Source organism: Pseudophryne corroboree, chromosome 2 (genome assembly GCF_028390025.1).
Source record: "Pseudophryne corroboree isolate aPseCor3 chromosome 2, aPseCor3.hap2, whole genome shotgun sequence".
In the NCBI taxonomy this organism is placed as follows: Eukaryota; Metazoa; Chordata; class Amphibia; order Anura; family Myobatrachidae; genus Pseudophryne; species Pseudophryne corroboree.
The window spans coordinates 441,665,239-441,686,516 of NC_086445.1; the positions used below are offsets into that span (position 1 = coordinate 441,665,239).

General features: G+C 46.4%; 1 protein-coding gene across 9 annotated transcripts in view; it reads right to left on the reverse strand.

Moving 5' to 3' along the window:
• The window catches only part of NF1 (neurofibromin 1), a 738,710-nt gene that overhangs the window by 59,363 nt on the left and 658,069 nt on the right, over window positions 1–21,278 (reverse strand). For all 9 annotated transcript variants that reach the window (XM_063953658.1, XM_063953661.1, XM_063953657.1 and 6 more), the window contains 2 exons: window positions 9,119–9,249; window positions 1,060–1,160 (listed from right to left, as the gene is read on the reverse strand). In XM_063953658.1, the coding sequence (XP_063809728.1) occupies window positions 1,060–1,160; window positions 9,119–9,249 (232 nt within the window). The remainder of the gene's footprint in view (window positions 1–1,059; window positions 1,161–9,118; window positions 9,250–21,278) is intronic.

The window sequence follows — 21,278 nt, forward strand, 5'->3', positions numbered from 1 at the left end:
GCATGTTTATGCAAGAGACTCGTCTCACTCACACCAGGCATCTTGCGACACATGGCGTATTGAGGATAGGTATATGAGGACACATCTGTACTTTAAATCAGGGGTTCTCAACCACAAATCTCATGTTCTCCCAACATGTCATGTTTTGAGGATTTCTGTATGTGGAAGAAGGTGGGATAAATACTGACCCAGCAAAATAGATAACTACGTCCCTTCAGGTGAGGTTATGTCCCGACCTAATGACAATACCAACGGGTATGGGTCATTAGGCCGACCACACTTAGATCAGTCATTAGGTCGACCACTATTGGTCGACATGCATTAGGTCGACACGGACACTAGGTCGACATGGTCATTAGGTCAACACGAACACGGTCGACATGGAAAAAGGTCGACGTGGGTTTTTTTCACCTTTTTTTTGGTGTCGTTTTCTTTGTAAAGTGACGGGGAACCCCAATTAGTGCACCGTCTTCGCTCGACAATGCTTCGGGCTAGGTGCCTCGCTCGGCACAGGTTACTATTCCCAATCGTAGTCCACGTGGATCGCAAAGTATGAAAAAGTTCAAAAAAATGAAGAAAAAAAAACAACTTATGTCGTCCTTGTTCATGTTGACCAAATGACCATGTCGACCTAATGCATGTCGACCAATAGTGGTCGACCTAATGACTGTAGACGCAAGTGTGGGCGACCTAATGACCATATCCCATACCAACGGCTACATCCTGAACCCTCTAAATGCTGACTAGAAGGGACTATTCCCACTCATGGGTGTCCACGACGCCCGTAGAGTAAAAATAGAACCAGGGTCGAGCACAGCGTACCCGCATGGGGCTTCGTTGCGTTGCCCCCTGCCAGCAATCTGCTGATGGGATCCCACGGTCGGTATGCTGACCCCCGGGATCTCCAGCGCCGGACAAGCATACCTAATCCCACCTGAGCATCACTAATGAAATCCACAAAACATGACCTCTCTATGGTACTTGAGGATCGGAGATAAGAACCCCTTCTTTAAATCATCAGTTTTATACCAGTTATAACAAAACATCTGAGGTACTTACACCACCGGAAACACTTTAGGGAAGACAACACTGGCTTCAGCCAAATACTCGTAAAGGATGCGTTGATCAAACTCATCTGTAGTGTATTTTACAAGTGTAGCCTGAGGAAACAAGAACATACAAAGATTTAACCTGATACAAATGTTAATTACTGGAGAAATAAGGCTACTGTAGGTACTCGCTGTACTAATAAACAAGAAATATAATCCTGGTGCCAAACTGCAATAAATGTCCCAATAGGTTAGATGTAAATAGCTGCTGCACAGCTGCTAGGAGAATTGACACTTCTCTCACAGATAAGATACACACATCAGCCACAACACCAATTGAATATTGTACAGTATATTGAATTTATTAAGAAAGCACACATAAATGTGTATTAGACAAAACTATACAATCATAAAATATCAATGACACTCCTGGGAATGTGGTCAAAACAATGTACTGTACAATATATTCATCACCACAGTCTCAAGATCAATATTGTCCTTCAATAAACATATCAACTTGTGACACACGGTGGATAATAGCCTTAAATAGATAGAAACATAGAGCTTGACGGCAGATAAGAACCACTTGGCCAATCTAGTCTGCCCCTTTTTAGCCGAATTCAGTATGATATCCCGGCTGTCGGGATCCCAGTGGTCAGGAGACAGACGGAATACTGGCGGCGAGCAGGCTTCGGGCCCGGTGAGGACTTCTGGTCGCCACAAGGTTATATTCCCCCTCGGGTGGTGGAGTGGACCACCACTCGAGTGGGGTTTCCGGGCGGTGGAATCCTGAACTTGGATGCCTCCCTTTTATCCTTTGGGTAATTTATCCTTTAGGTAATCTTTAGGTAATATCAACCATTTTTTAACCAGTTTTATTGTAAGGATATTCATATATTCCTATCCCAAGCATCTTGAAATAGCTCTATAGTACTGGTCTTAGCCTCTACCACCTCTGATGGGAGGCTATTCCACTTCCCTTTCCGTGATGTCACTTTTTCTTGAATTTCTCCTGAACCTGCCTCCCCCCAGTTTCAGTGAATGTTCTTGAGTTGTAATACTTGATTTGAAGAATTTTTTCCTCCTGTACTTTGTTAAAACCCTTTAGTTTCTATCATGCCCCGCTTCCCTTCTTTTAGTCTTTCCAGGTAAGTTTTGTGATGTAGGCCATGCAACCAAGCTTCTGACTTGCCTTTCTCACTGCTTTGTTGCATTGCTTTCTTGCCTTTAAGTCACTTGAAATCATGACTCCTGGATCCCTTCCTCCTCAGTAGTTTTCCATAACAGTACCCATAATACTATATTACACCGATAGGCGGATCCAGGGGGAGGGGGGTTTCTGGGGGGCACTCTGGCCCGTGCCCCCCCTGTCGTATCTGACTTCTTTTTTTTCAAAAGGAGAACAGCAGCAGCACTACTGCTATTTCCGTCAGTCAGATTTGATAAAAGAGCCGGCAGGCACTAGGACCCAACGCTGCTCTAACAGCAAAGCAAGTCCGTGTGGTAACCAATGGGGACGCTGGAGCCTCCCCCTGCTCACACTGCAACCTACCACCCTCCCCACTGCCTGGCAGCGTCCAGCCCAGGCGCGGGGTTCAAATGCCAGCATTGAGTAAGACTGTTACTTATGACGGCGAAGAAGGCTTCATTAGCCCTCACTGCACAGTTTCCCAGCACTTCCTCTTCCACTTCCTTTACCACCATGCTAGGTGCAGTCACACTCAGCGTCAGCTTGGAGAAGGTGGCCCGTGTGATTGTGACAGGGCTGTCCTGCAGAAATCTTATGCTGCTTGTTGGGGATCCAGCTGGCTGCTTCTGCTAATCAAAGATGGGCAGTTCGTGTCCTGCAGGCTGAGTCTCACTGCAGTGCATAGGGGAGGTTGGTGAAAACCACTAGTGTGTTTTACACCTGTAGAGACTTAGTGTGTGGCGCACTCTTTTGTTAAATGTTCAAATGAAATATTTAAAACTTAACTTTTATTTATATATTCTTAAGAAATTATTGATAGATTAGTAATCTGTTTTCCTGAAAGTATAGAAATGAGTAATAGATAAATTCTATATAATAAATAAATTGGTGTCACCCTCCTATAGTCTCATAATTTAAACACTTCTTGACCATTGCTAGTCTTCATTGTTCATAGAGTGGGGGTGAGAGACATGTGAATGTAGCGAAGTATATTAAATATAAAGATTGACTAATTAATAAATAAATAAATAAATAAATAAATAATGTGGCAATATTTTTCACCCAATAAAGTTTTGAGATTGATTTGTGTGAAAAAAGAAAGTGTGGAGAACTCTCCACGTGTGCCTTCCCAGCTGAGGCACAGAAAAAACAGTGAGGTGTATTGGGAGTATGGAGGGGGTGGTGGGTTACTAATTTAAATATTGAAATGTGCCTATCCCTACAAATGCCCCGTCCATATCACAAGAGTACTCCAGTGACCCCTAGTGGATGAAAAAGAAAGTGTGACCCTGCCTAGCTCCCATCAATATCCTCTTGCTCCTGGATCCCTCAGGCAGCAATAGTGTGGGTGTGTATATATGTACATACATCTTGCCTCAATACGCCATGCAGCAGGAGATACCTGCAGTGAGTTGGCCGGCAGCTCCCGGGCAGCTCTGCTAACGTCGGGCGTGTTGTTTTTTTATTGAAATGGTTATAGGATGCACAAACAGATTCTGCTGATTAAAATGATATGCGGCATGCCTATATTCAGAGCGTGACATATAACAACCAGCAACGGCTGGCAACAACAACAACAGGAACAGCTAAACAGGTAACTATAGAACAAGAACCTGCAGAAAAGTCAACGCACTGAGGCGGGAGCACAATATCCCTTATGGACTACGAGAAAAGGATTTACCGGTAGGTATTAAAATCCTATTTTCTACAGCATCCATAAGGGATATTGGGGAAAACTAGTACGATGGGGACGTCCCAAAGCTTCCAGAATGTGCGGAGACTGCTGCAGCACCGCCTGCCCAAACTGGGTATTCTCTTTGGCCAGGGTATCAAACCTGTAGAACTTCACAAAGGTGTTCTTCCCCGACCAGGTAGCAGCTCGGCATAGTTGCAAGACTGAGACTCCACGGGCAGCTGCCCAGGAAGAGCCCACTGATCTTGTAGAGTGGGCCTTCAGAGACTTAGGAACAGGTAAGGCTGCCGACACATAGGCCTGTTGGATAGTAAGCCTAATCCAACGAGCAATGGACTGCTTGGACACCTCGATTCCTGAACCACTTTAGCACCTTTGGGAGCAATGTGATCGGAGGAAACCGGTATACCAGCCGGTACGGCCAAGGCAACGCCAGTGCGTCCACTGCCCTCGCCTGAGCGTCCCTGGTCCGTGAGCAATACCAGGGAAGTTTCTTGTTGAGACGAGAAGCCATCATGTCTAATTGTGGGCAAACCCACCGGTCGATCTGCTGGAACACCAGATAATGAAGCCCCCACTCCGCCGGGTGGAGATCGTGACGACTTAGGAAGTCCGCCTCCCAGTTGTCCACACCTGGAATGAAGATTGTTGACATGGCTCTTGCATTTCTTTCCACCCAGAGGAGTATCTTTGATACCTCTCGCATGCATGCTCAGCTTTTTGTCCCTCCTTGTCGATTGATATACGCCACCGCTGTGGCGCTGTCCGACTGTACCTGGATCGCTTGTTCTTTGAGCATTGTAGATTGCCCGAAGTTCCAGAATGTTGATTGGAAGGAGGCTTTCGTGGGATGGCCACCTGCCCTGGAATGGAGCCCCTTGGGTGACAGCTCCCCATCCTCGCAGACTCACATCCGCCATGAGGAGGGTCCAATCCTGAATCCCAAAACTCCTGCCCTCCAGGAGATTGGAGGACTGAAGCCACCACAGGAGGGAAATCCTGGCATGAGGTGACAGCCAAATCATCTGGTGCATCTGGAGATGTGATCCAGACCACTTGCTCAGGAGATCCAACTGAAACGTTCAGGCATGGAACCTCCCAAACTGGATTGCCCCGTAGGAGGCAACCATCTTCCCAACAATCCTATGCAGAGATGGACACCCAAGTAGGGCGGAGTACCATGCGGACCATCTCTTGAAGTGTTGTCGCCTTGTCCTCTGGTAGAAACAGCTTCTGTGCCACAGCATCCAGCAACATCCCCAGGAACAGGAGCCTCTGAGTTGGCTACAAGTGGGACTTCTGTAAGTTGAGGATCCACCCATGGTCGGACAGAAGACGGATGGTTCGGTCGATATGGAGCAATAAAAGTTCCCTGGATCTTGCCTTTATCAGAAGATCGTCTACATAAGGCACCACATTGATCCCTTGGATCCGGAGTTAAAGCATCATCTCCGATATCACCTTCGTAAATACCCTCGGGGCTGTTGACAGGCCGAAGGATAGTGCCTGGAATTGGAAGTGATCGTCCAGCAGGGCAAACCGCAGATACGCCTGATGAGGAGGCCAAATTGGAATATGGAGATAGGCGTCCTTGATATCCAAGGAGACCAGAAATTCCTGTTCTTCCAGGCCCGAAATCACTGCACGCAGGAACTCCACCTTGAACACCTTTAAATAAGGATTCAAGGATTTCAGATCCAGAATGGGTCTGAACGAACAGTCTGGCTTCGGCACCACAAACAGGTTTGAGTAAAACCCCTTGCCGCGCTGCGGTAGAGATACTGGAACAGCGACGTGGAACTGGACCAATTTTTGGATAGCCTGTTGTAATATAACTTGCATATCCTTTAAAGCTGGTAAGCTTGATTTGAAAAATCGTGGGGGGAAGAGGGGGGGGGGGAAGTACTGTCGAACACCAGCTTGCAGCCTTGAGAAACGAGCTCCCTGACCCAGACGCGGCTGAAGTGATGCAGTCGAGCTCCGACCTTGAGATTCCCTCGGGGTGGGTGGGCACCGTCATGCTGAGGCTTTAGTGGAAGCAGAACTGGTGGACTGTTCCTGAGAACTGGTACTAGCAGGTTTCCTGGGCTTACCTCTGGTACCTCTAGCAGCATTTGAGGCACCTCTGGCCTTTGATCGAAATGTGCAAGACCGAAAGGACTGGACAGACGGTCCCGGATAGGAACGTCTCGCCGGCGGCAGTAACCTTGGAAATCGAAGCATCCCACTCAACCCCAAAAAGCCATTGCCCAGAAAAGGGGAGGGACTCCACATTACGTTTGGATTCTGCATCCACAATCCACTGACGCAACCACAAGGCCCTGTGCGCCGACACCGCCATGGCTGTCGTCCAAGCATTTATGTTCCCTATCTCCTTGAGGGAATCACAGAGGACACGGGTAGTGTCCTGAATGTGTTTTAGAAGGGTAACCATGGTAACTAAGGGCATATCCTCCGAGAGGCCCCCCTGAATTTACGTGGCCCAAGAATGAATGGCATGGGTCATCCAGCAAACCACAATGACCGGTCTTTGTGAAAGGCCGGCTGCAGTGTATATAGATTTTAGGGTAGTCTATCGTTCTATCCCCCGGATCCTTTATAGTGAAGGAGCCCGGGGTAGGCAGCATCGCCTTCTTAGACAGGCGAGAGACGGAACATCCTCCCAAAATTTTCTACCTTGAGAAGCAAATGGGAAAGTGCGCTAAAACTTTTTGGACACTTGGAATTTCTTGTCTGGATTTTTCCAGGCCTGTTTGAGTAAGTCATCTAACTCTGGAGATTCAGGGAAAGTGACATTGGGCTTATTTTGTACAAAGAAAAACGACTGCTGTTTAGAAGCACATCCCTTATAGCCAAAATGAGGGGTTCAATACCCTGAGTAGAATAGGGATCCCCACTAACAGGGTCTGGGTCATCCCCATCATCCTGGACATCATCATCTGTATCAGAGAGCAGATCAGGTAAACCAAGCTTCTGGGGACCTGTATGAGAGAGGGGGGCTGTGCATCAGTCCTAGCAGCTAAATCTGCAACAGCTTGTTGTAGTAGCTGAGTCTTCTGCACATTTAGCAGTGAGCTGGGATGACATATCTGACATCATAGTTTTAAAAAACCCTAACCAGTGGGGCTCTGTACCCTCTCCCACAGCCTCTTCACTAATTTGTGAAGATTGACTACATTGCTCACAGGAAAACAGAGTCAATAGATAATGGAGAGAATCTGGTGCGACAGATACTGCACAGCTTGTGCAGTATATTATTCACAGTAAGTACAAACACATACACTTACACACAGACAGTTATAATGCAAGCCTGCTTTTTCTACTGTATGTTAGAGGAGACACACAAAGAGGTAGAAATACCAGCACAGCCCCAGTGAGACTGTCAGCTCTGTAATCACAATAACACCAATAAATACAGTCCTAAGTAGGCTCAGAATAGTGTACGCAAGTGGCTCTCCCCCTTAGCTACACCCTGTACCAGTTTCCAGCATGTCTGTGAGGCAGGAAGCGATGTGTACTGCTGATGGCTGCTGTAAGCAGAGGAAGGCGCCAAAACACAGCTGGTCCCGATCTAAGGAAGCTCCGCCCCCTCCAATGGCGCCGGAGCTATACATATTATTTATACTGGCAAAGTCTCCAATAAGCTTAAAACATCACACAAGTGCTTAGTTAAGCCTGTTTGAGCCAGTGTACTCACGGGGGACCCTAGTGGGACTCCCCAGGGAGGGTCCAGTACGTCGCGCCTGTGATCAGCCGCACTTTGAACCGATGTCCCCTTCAGGCAGCGTTAGGGGCGTGCAGCGTGCTGCGGCAGTGACAGCTAAGGCGCAGTGCCCCTCTGAACAAACAGCCCCTCAGGTGGTCCTGAAGCGGGGAAGCGGCTCTGCACCTCGCAAGGCCGGTGACCCCCCCCCCCAACTCCCACGGCGCAGGTATGCTGTTGCCCAAACAGCATACCGAAAAAAATAAAAGATTTAAAAGAAACTGAAGAAAACTCTCTGGAGCTGCAGAGTGTGCATCCTCTCCTGAGGGCACTTTTTTCTAAACTACCTCTGGGAGGGGGCATAGATGGGAGGAGCCAGCACACCCAGCTGAAGAAATTTAAAGTGCACTGGCTCCTTTGGACCCCGTCTATACCCCATCGTACTAGTTTTCCCCAATATCCCTTATGGATGTTAGAGAAATTTAATTATATTGTTTTGTTTAATACACATGTATGTGTGCTTTCTTAATAAATTCAATATACTACAGTAGGGGTATTTTGATATTTTATTGATATTTTGGCTGATGTGTGCAGCACCATCCTCTAACTTTTTGTCTAGCTACTGTGCAATAACGGGGCTAGCAGTTGATTTTTGTCCATTCGGCCTGATTAATGCACAGTGTGTACACAGCACCCAGGGATCGATCAATTAAAAACCAATCATATCTGCTCACCTGATATGGCCTGTTATACAACAAAACAATGATCATGCACATTTTGTAGTACGTACATGATCTGCCCGACATTTCTGCAAGAAAGTTCATTTATAACAATCCTCTGACAATCTTTAGGACATATGCAGCTTTAAAAAAAATGTCCGCCGACAATCTGTACCTCCGGCAACCTGGGATGCTATTACATCACGCCTATAATCTTTCATATAGGAATAACAATTCAGTAGTGTGTACACTGGAAATCAGATATAAATCATGATCATTTCATCATCATTCATAAAATGGCAATGCCTGTCACATGGTAAGTAAAATCGTACAGGTGTGCACCTTAAGTCACTGTTGCATAACGTAAGAAAACCCCAACACTTAATAAGCATAATCACAGCTGTCACGTGCAGCACTTCCAAAACGCTTAATACCCCATATGTAACACACTTACACAGAGTTTCCCAAACTCTGCCATTACAGTACAGGTTTTAAAGATAATCCATGCTTAAGTCCAGATGGGTATCTATTTGACTAATTAAGGTACTATTTAAGTCACCTGTGCTCAAGTATGGATATCCTTAAAACCTGGACTGTAATGGTGGAGTTTGGGAAACTCTACTTTAACAATAACTAAAACATTCCACACATTTAACTGTAGCATTTTACTCCCCTTACCAAAGAAAGATTTAAAAGAAAAAACTGTTAAAGACAACAAAAGACAGCACAAAAATACAAAAAGGTAAGGGACATCAAGTTTCTTACAAGGACAGTCAGCAGCAGGGCTTGGGTTTTCGGATCCGTTAGGACCTCCTCATCCAAGAGCACATTTGACTCAGAAACAGATACTTTACGCAAGTGCGGATGTTGCTGAGGGGATGATATTCGTGGTGTATCTAAGATTGGTGAGGTAGAAAGAAGATAAAATGTATTATGAGTACAATCCTCAAACGCATTCATTTCTGACATTACAGCTTTGTCACTATTAAGATGGGGTAGGTTGTGTACTTAATATATTTCTGACAAGAAAATTGTGACTGTTGGCTAAAGCAAATAATTACATTGTCTGGGAAATATATAATGAACATGAACTTTTCTATGACTTCGTTCATAAGTGTTGCAATATAACTAATATGACCCCAGAAAAATTCTAGAAAAGAGAGTTCAGTCATGCGTTTTATATGCAAATCGGTGTTTGTGTATCAAGTAAGGTAAATATCTGCAATGCCCTAGAGAACATTTATGATGGGCACACACTGGCTGATATATCGGCCGTTCACAGACATAATGGGTGGAATTCAAATGTTTGAAAAGTCGGTTGGGTGTCCGTTTTTTCCTGTCAGACTCCCAACTGACTTTTCAAACACTTGAATCTCCCCCACTGAGTCAGATGTGCGGCACAACTGATGGCGATGAATTTGAGATATATCGGGCCGTCTGGCTGTGTACGGGTGGTCGGTACACTTGAAGCAGGGACGACCGGTGACAGACATCTCAAATGTCTGCCCAGTTGTGACATCAGGCACAACAAATCGGGCATACAAATCGGGCAATGCAGGCATTAGCAGTCACTTGAGGACCTTGATCCTCACATACATGACAAGACACCATTACCCTGAAAACTAAAGATTGTGTGTGAGAGTCACTGTCCCCCACATAAGAGGACAATATTTATACTAGAAACACAAAGTCCATTGGTGAACAAGTTTCCTGATTGAAGTCAAGTACTGTATTATGATTGGTTACATTATAGCTTAGGCTATAAAGTCTCTTAGAATAACACTCTGTAAGTGCATTCTTTGTGCCATCCCACCTTAAAAATATATGATACGATTTTCAAAGTACAAAATAATGGCGTAATATCCTTACCAGCAATAGATCTGGTTGGAACAGGTATTTGTCTTTGACTGCACGTTTGCAGACTGCTGTTTGTTCACTATTCTTAAGTGTAAACAGATTGTGTAGACACTGTGCCTTATTTGTTAGCTTTAGTACAACAAAATGCATGTGTGGAATATGTATAGTCAGTTTAACCACAAAAGCTGTACACATATACTGTATACATATTCCACACTGGTATAAACTTCACTTGGTGGGAGGATTTCATGACTAAAGACTAAAGATCTATGCAAATAAGAAAGTACAGTGAAAGACACTCAAAAAAATACTGTAGCCTGGAAATTGGTATCTAAAAATAGGCCCTGTATAAACTAAAGACCAGCAAGTTAGCCCATAAAACCCGAATCGGTTTGTTACTGTGTACATTTGGTAGTGAAAATTAAATGAGGCGTATTACAACCTGGTTTTGTGCACCTTTACAGCCATTGTATTATCAACTGTATATGGATACTAATAGGTTAATACAAATACCTGCAAGCACCCTCGCGGCACAAGCAACAGTAACTCCGGACTTGCAGATTTTGTTTTGCAGCCACATAGGGCTGGGTACAAAAAAGCCATGACAATACAACTGTAACTAAGCTCCCCTTGAGGCTAACTGAATCGACCCCATTGTATTTGTTAATTAAGACAATTAACTGATCAACGACTTTTGGGCAGTACGGATGGTGTAATGGTTAGCATTACTGCCTCACACTACTGAAGTTATGGGTTTGATTCAGACCATGGCCCTAATGGTATCCGGTCTTTAGGTAGATAGTAACTAGCTCGACAGTCTATTAGTCTACCACTATTGGTTGACATGGTACACTAAATGGGGGTCCATGTTCTAAAAGTAAAAATTGTACACCACAAAAACTTAAAAATAAGATTTTACTTACCGATAAATCTATTTCTCATAGTCCGTAGTGGATGCTGGGGACTCCGTCAGGACCATGGGGAATAGCGGCTCCGCAGGAGACAGGGCACAAAAGCAAGCTTTTAGGATCACATGGCGTGTACTGGCTCCTCCCCCTATGACCCTCCTCCAAGCCTCAGTTAGGTACTGTGCCCGGACGAGCGTACACAATAAGGAAGGATCTTGAATCCCGGGTAAGACTCATACCAGCCACACCAATCACACCGTACAACTTGTGATTTGAACCCAGTTAACAGTATGATAACAATGAAGTAGCCTCTAAAAAAGATGGCTCACAACAATAATAACCCGATTTTTTTGTAACAATAACTATGTACAAGTAATGCAGACAATCCGCACTTGGGATGGGCGCCCAGCATCCACTACGGACTATGAGAAATAGATTTATCGGTAAGTAAAATCTTATTTTCTCTAACGTCCTAGTGGATGCTGGGGACTCCGTCAGGACCATGGGGATTATACCAAAGCTCCCAAACGGGCGGGAGAGTGCGGATGACTCTGCAGCACCGAATGAGAGAACTCCAGGTCCTCCTCAGCCAGGGTATCAAATTTGTAGAATTTAGCAAACGTGTTTGCCCCTGACCAAGTAGCTGCTCGGCAAAGTTGTAAAGCCGAGACCCCTCGGGCAGCCGCCCAAGATGAGCCCACCTTCCTTGTGGAATGGGCATTTACAGATTTTGGCTGTGGCAGGCCTGCCACAGAATGTGCAAGCTGAATTTTACTACAAATCCAACGAGCAATAGTCTGCTTAAAAGCAGGAGCACCCAGCTTTTTGGGTGCCTACAATATAAACAGCAAGTCAGACTTTCTGACTCCAGCCGTCCTGGAATTATATATATACCCCTTGATGAAGTCTGAGGACGAAACGCGTTGGGTACACCTCCACTGACCCTCCATTCTCAAAGATAAGCATCATTGTTTATTTTTTACATACTTTTATCAGTAGAAAATTGTTTTTACTGATTTTAGGTGTTTTAGGGTTCTAGCACAACTGCATTTACTTTCATATATAATCTTTTTTATATTTTTTTATTGCTCCTACTATCCAGCTTTTATATCCATTTTTTATCCCTGTATTTTATTCTAAATTGTATAAATAAATTTGTTATTCTTTTTTGGGAAACCGTATCCTGCTATATTCTTCATATTTATTTTCATTTTCATTAGACACTGTAAGTCGCTGGTACCCCTATCCCCCCCTTCCACATCCTAATCTTAAGGCAACTTATCACTGCCGAATTTTTAGGGGTTAGCTGACACCTTACATTTTTAAAGGAGTGTCTTTAATTACTGTATTACCACTTTATAAATATCTGTTCACATACACCTGTGGCGCCGTACCCCCACTATCCAATCCATATATATATATATATATATATATATATATATATTTTCAGGGCCCTGACAACGTCTAGCAACTTGGAGTCCTCCAAGTCCCTAGTAGCCGCAGGCACCACAATAGGTTGTTTCAGGTGAAACGCTGACACCACCTTAGGAAGAAACTGGGGACGAGTCCGCAGTTCTGCCCTGTCCGAATGGAAAATCAAATATGGGCTTCTGTAAGACAAAGCCGCCAATTTTGACAATCGCCTGGCCGAGGCCAGGGCCAACAGCATGGTCACTTTCCATGTGAGATATTTCAAATCCACAGATTTGAGTGGTTCAAACCAATATGATTTGAGGAATCCCAACACTACGTTGAGATCCCACGGTGCCACTGGAGGCACACAAGGGCTGTATATGCAATACTCCCTTGACAAACGTCTGGACTTCAGGAACTGAAGCCAATTCTTTCTGGAAGAAAATCTATAGGGCCGAAACTTGAACCTTAATGGACACCAATTTTAGGCTCATAGACACTCCTGTTTGCAGGAAGTGCAGAAAACGACCTAGTTGAAATTTTTTCGTGGGGCCTTCCTGGCCTCACCCACGCAACATATTTTTACCACATGTGGTGATAACGTTGTGCGGTCACCTCCTTCCTGGCTTTGACCAGGGTAGGTATGACCTCTTCCGGAATGCCTTTTCCCTTAGGATCCGGCGTTCAAACCGCCATGCCGTCAAACGCAGTCGCGGTAAGTCTTGGAACAGACAAGGTCCCTGCTGGAGCAGGTCCTTTCTTAAAGGCCGATGCCACGGTTCCTCTTGGAACAGACATGGTACTTGCTGAAAGCAAATCCCTTCTTAGCTCCCGAGGCCATTAGTCCTCTGTGAGCATCTCTTGAAGTTCCGGTTACCAAGTCCCTCTTGGCCAATCCGGAGCCACGAGTATAGTTCTTACTCCTCTATGTCTTATAATTCTCAATACCTTGGTTATGAGAAGCAGAGGAGGGAACCCATACACCGACTGTTACACCCACGGTGTTACCAGGACGTCCACAGCTATCGCCTGAAGGTCTCGTGACCTGGCGCAATACCTGTCCCATTTTTTGTTCGGGCGGGACGCCATCATGTCCACCTTTGGTCTTTCCCAACGGTTCACCATCATGCGGAAAACTTCCCGATGAAGTTCCCACTCTCCCGGGTGGAGGTCGTGCCTGCTGAGGAAGTCTGCTTCCCAGTCGTCCACTCCCGGAATGAACACTGCTGACAGTGCTATCACATGATTTTCCGCCTAGCGAAAAATCCTTGCAGTTTTGTCACTGCCCTCCTGCTTCTTGTGCCGCCCTTTCTGTTTACGTGGGCGACTGCCGTGATGTTATCCCACTGGATCAATACCGGCTGACCTTGAAGCAGAGGTCTTGCTAAGCTTAGAGCATTATAAATTTGCTCTTAGCTCCAGTATATTTATGTGGAGAGAATTCTCCAGACTTGATCACACTCCTTGTGTGACTGCTCCCCAGCCTCTCAGGCTGGCCTCCGTGGTCACGAGCATCCAATCCTGAATGCCGAATCTGCGGCCCTCTAGAAGATGAGCACTCTGTAATCACCACAGGAGAGACACCCTTGTCCTTGGATATAGGGTTATCCGCTGATGCATCTGAAGATGCGATCCGGACCATTTGTCCAGCAGATCCCACTGAAGAGTTCTTGCGTGAAATCTGCCGAATGGAAGCGCTTCGTAATAAGCCACCATTTTTACCAGGACTCTTGTGCAATGATGCACTGACACTTTTCCTGGTTTTAGGAGGATCCCGATTAGCTCGGATAACTCCCTGGCTTTCTCCTCTGGGAGAAACACCTTTTCCTGGACTGTGTCCAGAATCATCCCTAGGACCAGCAGACGTGTCGTCGGAACAACTGCGGTTTTGGAATATTTAGAATCCACCCGTGCTGTCGTAGAACTACTTGAGATAGTGCTACTCCGACCTCCAACTGTTCTCTGGACCTTGTTCTTATCAGGAGGTCGTCCATTTTCTTTGAAGACGAATCCTCCTTTCGGTCATTACCTTGGTAAGGACCCGGGGTGCCTTGGACAATCCAACGGCATCGTCTTGAAACTGATAGTGACAGTTCTGTACCACGAACCTGAGGTACCCTTGGTGAGAAAAGGCAAATTTTGGGACATGGAGGTAAGCATCCCTGATGTCCCGGGACACCATATAGTCCCCTTGTTCTTTGCTATCACTGCTCTGAGTGACTCCATCTGGATTTGAACCCTTGTAAGTGTTCAAATTTTTCAGATTTAGAATAGGTCTCACCTAGCCTTCAGTACCACCATATAGTGTGGAGTAATACCCCTTTCCTTGTTGTCGGAGGGGTAAATTTATTATCACCTGCTGGGAATACAGCTTGTGAATTGTTTTCAATACTGCCTCCCTGTTGGAGGGAGACATTGGTACAGCAGACTACAGGAACCTGCGAGGGGGGAAACCTCTCGACATTCCAATCTGTACCCCTTGGATACTACTTGTAGGATCCAGGGGTCCTGTACGGTCCCAGCGTCATGCTGAGAACTTGGTAGAAGCGGTGGAGGGCTTCTGTTCCTGGGAATGGGCTGCCTGCTGCAGTCTTCTTCCCTTTCCTCTATCCCTGGGCAGATATGACTCTTATAGGGACGAAAGGACTGAGGCTGAAAAGACGGTGTCTTTTTCTGCAGAGATGTGACTTAGGGTAAAAAACGGTGGATTTTCCAGCAGTTGCCCTGGCCACCAGGTCCCATGGACCGACCCCAAATAACTCCTCCCCTTTATACGGCAATACATCTTTGTGCCGTTTGGAATCTGCATCACCTGACCACTGTCGTGTCCATAAACATCTTCTTGCAGATATGGACATCGCATTTACTCTTGATGCCAGAGTGCAAATATCCCTCTGCGCATCTTGCATATATAGAAATGCATCCTTTAAATGCTCTATAGTCAATAAAATACTGTCCCTGTCAAAGGTATCAATATTTTTAGTCAGGGAATCCGACCAAGCCACCTCAGCTCTGCACATCCAGGCTGAGGCGATCGCTGGTCGCAGTATAACACCAGCATGTGTGTGTATACTTTTTAGGATATTTTTCAGCCTCCTATCAGCTGGCTCCTTAAGTACGGCCCTATCCGTAGATGGTACCGCTACTTGTTCTGATAAGCGTGTGAGCGCCTTATCCACCCTGAGGGGTGTTTCCCACCGCGCCTTAACTTCTGGCGGGAAAGGGTATACCGCCAATAATTTTCTATCGGGGGAAACCCACGCATCATCACACACTTCATTTAATTTATCTGATTCAGGAAAAACTACAGGTAGTTTTTTCACCTCACACATAATACCCTTTTTTGTGGTACTTGGAGTATCAGAAATATGTAACACCTCCTTCATTGCCCTTAACGTGTGGCCCTAAAAGAAAATACGTTTGTTTCTTCACCGTCGACACTGAAATCAGTGTCCGTGTCTGGGTCTGTGTCGACCGACTGAGGTAAATGGGCATTTTACAGCCCCTGACGGTGTTTGAGACGCCTGGACAGATATTAATTTGTTCGCCGGCCCTCTCATGTCGTCAACCGGCTTGCAGCGTGTTGACATTGTCACGTAATTTCCATAAATAAGCCATCCATTCCGGTGTCGACTCCCTAGAGAGTGACATCACCATACAGGCAATTTGCTCCGCCTCCTCACCAATATTTTCCTCATACATGTCGACACACACGTACCGACATACAGCACACACATAGGGAATGCTCTGATAGAGGACAGGACCCACTAGCCCTTTGGGGAGACAGAGGGAGAGTTTGCCAGCACACACCAAAACGCTATAATTATCCAGGGACAACCTTTATATAAGTGTTCCTCCCTTATAGCATTTTAATATATATACATACATATCGCCAAATCAGTGCCCCCCCTCTCTGTTTTAACCCTGTTTCTGTAGTGCAGTGCAGGGGAGAGCATGGGAGCCTTCCCACCAGCCTTTCTGTGAGGGAAAATGGCGCTGTGTGCTGAGGAGAATAGGCCCCGCCCCCTTTTCGGCGGGCTTCTTCTCCGGAGTTTTAGATATCTGGCAGGGGTTAAATACATCCATATAGCCTCAAGGGCTATATGTGATGTATTTTTCGCCATACAGGTATTATACATTGCTGCCCAGGGCGCCCCCCTCCAGCGCCCTGCACCCTCCGTGACCGCTGTGTGAAGTGTGCTGACAACAATGGCGCACAGCTGCAGTGCTGTGCGCTACCTGATGAAGACTGAGAGTCTTCTGCCGCCTGGTTCCGGACCTCTTCATCTTCAGCGTCTGCAAGGGGGGTCGGCGGCGCGGCTCCGGGACGAACCCCAGGGCGAGCCCTGTGTTCCGACTCCCTCTGGAGCTATGTCCAGTAGCCTAAGAATCCAATCCATCCTGCACGCAGGTGAGTTGAAAATCTCTCCCCTAAGTCCCTCGATGCAGTGAGCCTGTTGCCAGCAGGACTCACTGAAAAATAAGAATTTACTTACCGATAATTCTATTTCTCGGAGTCCGTAGTGGATGCTGGGGTTCCTGAAAGGACCATGGGGAATAGCGGCTCCGCAGGAGACAGTAGCGGCTCCGCAGGAGACAGGGCACAAAAAGTAAAGCTTTAGGATCAGGTGGTGTGCACTGGCTCCTCCCCCTATGACCCTCCTCCAAGCCTCAGTTAGGTACTGTGCCCGGACGAGTGTACACAATAAGGAAGGATTTATAAATCCCGGGTAAGACTCATACCAGCCACACCAATCACACTGTACAACCTGTGATCTGAACCCAGTTAACAGTATGATAACAGCGGAGCCTCTGAAAAGATGGCTCACAACAATAATAACCCGATTTTTGTAACTATGTACAAGTAATGCAGATAATCCGCACTTGGGATGGGCGCCCAGCATCCACTACGGACTCCGAGAAATAGAATTATCGGTAAGTATATTCTTATTTTCTCTATCGTCCTAGTGGATGCTGGGGTTCCTGAAAGGACCATGGGGATTATACCAAAGCTCCCAAACGGGCGGAAGAGTGCGGATGACTCTGCAGCACCGAATGAGAGAACTCCAGGTCCTCCTTAGCCAGGGTATCAAATTTGTAGGATTTTACAAACGTGTTTGCCCCTGACTAAATAGCCGCTCGGCAAAGTTGTAAAGCCGAGACCCCTCGGGCAGCCGCCCAAGATGAGCCCACCTTCCTTGTGGAATGGGCATTTACATATTTTGGCTGTGGCAGGCCTGCCACAGAATGTGCAAGCTGAATTGTATTACACATCCAACTAGCAAAAGTCTGCTTAAAAGCAAGAGCACCCAGTTTGTTGGGTGCATACAGGATAACAGCAAGTCAGTTTTCCTGACTCCAGCCGTCCTGGAACCTATATTTTCAGGGCCCTGACCACATCTAGCAACTTGGAGTCCTCCAAGTCCCTAGTAGGCGCAAGACACCACAATAAGCTGGTTCAGGTGAAACACTGACACCACCTTAGGGAGAGAACTGGGGACGAGTCCGCAGCTCTGCCCTGTCCGAATGGACAAACAGATATGGGCTTTTTTGAGAAAAAAAAACCACCAATTTGACACTCGCCTGGTCCAGGCCAGGTCCAAGAGCATGTTCACTTTTCATGTGAGATGCTTCAAATCCACAGATTTGACTGGTTTTAAACCAATGTGTTTTGAGGAATCCCAGAACTACGTTGAGATCCCACAGTGCCACAAAAGGGGGTTGTATATGCAATACTCCCTTGACAAACTTCTGGACTTCAGGAACTGAAGCCACTTCTTTCTGGAAGAAAAATCGACAGGGCCGAAATTTGAACCTTAATGGACCCCAATTTGAGGCCCATAGACACTCCTGTTTGCAAGAAATGCAGGAATCGACCGAGTTGAAATTTCTTCGTGGGGCCTTCCTGGCCTCACACCACGCAACATATTTTCGCCACATGTGGTGATAATGTTGTGCGGTCACCTCCTCTCTGGCTTTGACCAGGGTAGGAATGACCTCTTCCTGAATGCCTTTTCCCTTAGGATCCGGCGTTCCACCGCCATGCCGTCAAACGCAGCTGCGGTAAGTCTTGGAACAGACATGGTACTTGCTGAAACAAGTCCCTTCTTAGCGGCAGAGGCCATAAGTCCTCTGTGAGCATCTCTTGAAGTTCCGGGTACCAAGTCCTTCTTGGCCAATCCGGAGCCATGAGTATAGTTCTTACTCCTCTACGTCTTATAATTCTCAGTACCTTAGGTATGAAAAGCAGAGGATGGAACACATACACCGACTGGTACACCCACGGTGTTACCAGAACGTCCACAGCTATTGCCTGAGGGTCTCTTAACCTGGCGCAATACCTGTCCCGTTTTTTGTTCAGACGGGACGCCATCATGTCCACCTTTGGTAATTCCCAACGGTTTACAATTATGTGGAAAACTTCCCCATGAAGTTCCCACTCTGCCGGGTGGAGGTCGTGCCTACTGAGGAAGTCTGCTTCCCAGTTTCCATTCCCGGAATGAAACACTGCTGACAGTGCTATCACATGATTTTCCGCCCAGCGAAAAGTCCTTGCAGTTTTTGCCACTGCCCTCCTGCTTCTTGTGCCGCCCTGTCTATTTACGTGGGCGACTGCCGTGATGTTTTATCCCACTGGATCAATACCGGCTGACCTTGAAGCAGAGATCTTGCTAAGCTTAGAGCATTATAAATTTACCCTTAGCTATATTTATGTGGAGAAAAATCTCCAGACTTGATCACACTCCCTGGAAATTTTTTCCTTGTGTGACTGCTCCCCAGCCTCTCGGGCTGGCCTCCGTGGTCACCAACATCCAAAACTGAATGCCGAATCTGCGGCCCTCTAGAAGATGAGCACTCTGTAACCACCACAGGAGAGACACCCTTGTCCTTGGATATAGGGTTATCCGCTGATGCATCTGAAGATGCGATCCGGACCATTTGTCCAGCAGATCCCACTGAAAAGTTCTTGCATGAAATCTGCCGACTGGAATTGCTTCGAAGGAAGTCACCATTTTTTTTACCATGGCCCTTGTGCAATGATGCACTGATTTTAGGAGGTTCCTGACTAGCTCGGATAACTCCCTGGCTTTCTCTTCCGGGAGAAACACCTTTTTCTGGACTGTGTCCAGAATCATCCCTAAGCACAGGAGACTTGTTGTCGGGATCAGCTGCGATTTTGGAATCTTTAGAATCCACCCCTGCTGTTGTAACAGTATCCGAGATAGTGCTACTCCGACCTCCAACTGTTCCCTGGACTTTGCCCTTATCAGGAGATCGTCCAAGTAAGGGATAATTAAGACGCCTTTTCTTCGAAGAAGAACCATCATTTCGGCCATTACCTTGGTAAAGACCCTGGGTGCCGTAGACAATCCAAACGGCAGCGTCTGAAACTGATAGTGACAGTTCTGTACCACGAACCTGAGGTACCCTTAGTGATAAGGGCAAATTTGGGACATGGAGGTAAGCATCCCTGATGTCTCGGGACACCAGATAGTCCCCTTCTTCCCGGTTCGTTATCACTGCTCTGAGTGACTCCATCTTGATTTGAACCTTTGTAAGTGTTCAAATTTTTTTAGATTTAGAATAGGTCTCACCTAGCCTTCTGGCTTCAGTACCACAATATAGTGTGGAATAATACCCCTTTTCTTGTTGTAGGAGGGGTAATTTAATTATCACCTGCTGGGAATACAGCTCGTGAATTTTTTCCCATACTGCCTCCTTGTCGGAGGGAGACCTTGGTAAAGCAGCCTTCAGGAGCCTGCGCAGGGGAAACGTCTCGACATTCCAAACTGTACCCCTGGGATACTACTTGTAGGATCCAGGGGTCCTGTACGGTCTCAGCGTCATGCTGAGAGCTTGTCAGAAGGGTTGGAACGCTTCTGTTCCTGGGAATGGGCTGCCTGCTGCAGTCTTCTTCCCTTTCCTCTATCCCTGGGCAGATATGACTCTTATAGGGACGAAAGGACTGAAGCTGAAAAGACGGTGTCTTTTCCTGCAGAGATGTGACTTAGGGTAAAAACGGTGGATTTTCCAGCAGTTGCCGTGGCCACCAGGTCCGATGGACCGACCCCAAATAACTCCTCTTCCTTTATACGGCAATACACCTTTGTGCCGTTTGGAATCTGCATCACCTGACCACTGTCGTGTCCATAAACATCTTCTGGCAGATATGGACATCGCACTTACTCTTGATGCCAGAGTGCAAATATCCCTCTGTGCATCTCGCATATATAGAAATACATCCTTTAAATGCTCTATAGTCAATAAAATACTGTCCCTGTCAAGGGTATCAATATTTTTAGTCAGGGAATCCGACCAAGCCACCCCAGCTCTGCACATCCAGGCTGAGGCGATCGCTGGTCGCAGTATAACACCAGTATGTGTGTATATACTTTTTATGATATTTTTCCAGCCTCCTGTCAGCTGGCTCCTTGAGGACAGCCCTATCTATAGACGGTACCGCCACTTGTTCTGATAAGCGTGTGAGCGCCTTATCCACCCTAAGGGGTGTTTCCCAACGCGCCCTAACTTCTGGCGGGAAAGGGTATACCGCCCATATTTTCTATCGGGGGGAACCCACGCATCATCACACACTTCATTTAATTTATCTGATTCAGGAAAAACTACGGTAGTTTTTTCACATCCCACATAATACCCTCTTTTGTGGTACTTGTAGTATCAGAAATATGTAACACCTCCTTCATTGCCCTTAACGTGTGGCCCTAATAAGGAATACGTTTGTTTAT